A 2,783-nucleotide genomic window follows, 5' to 3' on the forward strand; every position below is an offset into this window, starting at 1 on the left:
TTACAACTCACAAGGTTCACTGACAAAACAACTGTCTTATACTAAACACGTTTTCCAAACAAATACAACATGCTAACGTTATTAGCACAAGCCTATGGCATTTTACATTATATAAATTAGCCTAGTGACAAACAGAGATTTCCTCTGCTCATATGAAGCCAGGACAAATTAAATTCCAACTACGGCTGAGCCCAGCCACCCTTCAGAGGAAAGTCCGTTCAGCCGCTTATATCCGCGGTCTCATCCTTTTGGTCACTACCCAGAGCTCATGACCACAGGTGAGAGCTGGGATGTAGATGGACCAGTAAATCAAAAGCGTTGCCTTGTTGACAACCCAGCTTCCAGGATCACAGGAACACACAAACCCCTTCACCACTTTAGGGTGGCGATTCTTGGAGGGGGCCAGTGGGTTGCGGGTGGATTTGTATTAAACCGGCACTGTGGCAGGAGAGACTTTAAAATGAATTAAGTGAATGAAGCAATTTATTTAAGTGAGACAGAGTTTACTGGAGTCTTTTCTCCCGAACGACCCCTCTCTGCTCAATCACTACTTCCTGCACTTATCCACTCTCTTTTTCTCTCTCTCTTGACCCTGAGCCTCCTCTCTTCATCTCCATCCTCCTGAGCCCTTGCCCTCCTCTTCATCCTCTGCCTCTACAAATTGATATTTCACCTCCCCTCTTATTCAGTCACCAGTCCCATCTCTTCCACTTCCCCTCTCCTTCTTCTTCTGTTATTTATCTCATGTTTTCTCCCTGGATAGCAGATAATTATTCTAGGGATGCACCGATGTGGATTTTTTCAACCGATACCGGTAACCGATAACTACCTGCTTCTCATGGTCAATATTGACATGTTCTTCCTTTTGTTCTTCTCAGCACTTTCATGTGGTGAAGAAATATTTCACCTCCTATCACTAAAAAACAACTTTTAATGTCATTAAATCCAGACTTTTAAATGTTAAATTACATTTACTTCACAACAGTTTTCTCTCTGTCTCTTTCCAGGAGTTGAAGCAGGACATCTCCAGTTTCCGCTACGAGGTCCTGGATCTCCTTGGCAACCGGCGTCCTCCCCGGCGAAATTACTCCTCCTCAAGTGAGACAGCAAAAGACGATGGCGCCGTGGCCTCAGAGGATGACAGCGAATCAGGCGACGGCGGCGGAGGCCAGAGGTCAAAGGGCGTAACCTTCATGACCCCGTTGGAGGATGACGCGACGCCGTCACCGACGCTTGGTGTGTCCGCCTTGGTGCGCTCCATTTCTGGGATGACCCGAATAGAAGGAGGGGGAGAGGGTGAGGAGGAGGAGCTGGAGGAGGGCATTGGATGGGGGGAAGAGGAGGAGGAAGAGGAGGGGAAACCAAAGAGCAACGGGCTGAAGACGACCGTCATCCCTCCGTCCTCCACCACCGTCCTCCCCTCCCCGTCTTCGTCATTCTCCTCAACCTTCTCCTCATCATTAGCTCGCACGAGGAGCCGCCTGCAGCGCCTCTCCACTCCAGGAACAAAGGCGGACTCTTTCAAGCGCCTCTCCTACCTGTTCTCACGCTCCAAACGCAAAGCCCCGCCCATGCCTCTCCCCCTCCAGTCCCCGCCCTCATACACCATCTCCGATGGGTTGCTCCGCCCCCTGGGAACCCACAGCCACTCCGACTTCGGACTCAGTGACGTGACCAGAAGCGAGACTCACCTGAACGAGGTGGGCCGCTCAGTCGACATCAATAACCCCTCGTTCTCCCCGCGGAGAACAAATGGGCGGGACTCCCTCCTGACGCTGCCCCTCCCTCCCCCGTGCCCCTGCCAATCCCTGCACTGTGCTTCCAACATGTCCGAGTCCAGCTCGCGCCTCCTGGACTCCAGCGAGGACGTTTTCCAGGGCGGAGGCGTGGGTGGAGCGGGCGAGGGCGGCGTGGATGGAGGAGGGGGAAGAGGAGGGGTGATGATGATTGGCGGGTGGGTGGGACCCTGCGATGATGTCATAGAGGACAGCTGTGAGGTCATAGAGGACTCTGTCACCACGCAGCTATAGGAGAGACGGACAACCAAACTGTTTTTCTTTGTTTGTTTGTAAAATGGCTGAACACATTCAGAGGGAGAGACACAGAGAGAGACGGGCGGGGGAGCCAGGTGTCAACGGAATCTGTTAACTCGGCAGGATGGGTTCCAGAATTGTGCGGTGGAATGCTGGGATGCGACATTTCTAAAAAGGGAGCGTGCTCTGTGATGGTTCATCATGAGGACAGAAGGGATCCTGAAATGGCAGATGTTCATAAATATATTTTGACACCATGGTTGGAATATGGTGCAGACAACATTATCAGCTCTCAGCTGAAAAAGAACCCCCTAAACAATTTAGCTAACAAGTGAGATACTAACCTAGCCCGCTAACAGGAGGGCTAACTCGCTAAAAAGCAAGGGAGCTACCAAAGTATATCTCTAGTGAGCGAACCCGCCAGTCAGTGAGCTAACTAGCTAGAGAGCGAGGTAGCGACTAAAGTAACTCGGCAGTGAGCTAACCCACCAGTCAGTGAGCTAACTTGCTAGAGATCAAGGTAGCTACCAAAGTATCCTGTTAGTGAGCTCACCCACCAGTCAGTGAGCCAACTAGCTTGAGAGAGAGGTAGCTACCAAACTACCTCGCTAGTGAGCTAACCCGCCAGTCTGTGAGCGAACTAGCCAGAGAGAGGGAGCTACCAAGCTAACTTGCTAGTGAGCTAACCCATCAGTCCTTTAGCTAACTAGCTAAAGAGCAAGGGATCTACCAAAGTAACTCACTAGAGAG

At 51.2% G+C, this 2,783-nt stretch overlaps 1 protein-coding gene across 1 annotated transcript in view; it reads left to right on the forward strand.

The window, feature by feature from the left end:
* The window catches only part of trpc5a (transient receptor potential cation channel, subfamily C, member 5a), a 219,471-nt gene extending 217,441 nt beyond the window's left edge, over window positions 1-2,030 (forward strand). The window contains exon 18 of the mRNA XM_050066698.1: window positions 1,008-2,030. Within this exon, the coding sequence (XP_049922655.1) occupies window positions 1,008-2,030 (1,023 nt within the window). The remainder of the gene's footprint in view (window positions 1-1,007) is intronic.
* The last annotated feature ends 753 nt before the right edge of the window (window positions 2,031-2,783 follow it).

Source organism: Epinephelus moara, chromosome 17 (assembly GCF_006386435.1).
Source record: "Epinephelus moara isolate mb chromosome 17, YSFRI_EMoa_1.0, whole genome shotgun sequence".
NCBI lineage: Eukaryota > Metazoa > Chordata > Actinopteri > Perciformes > Serranidae > Epinephelus > Epinephelus moara.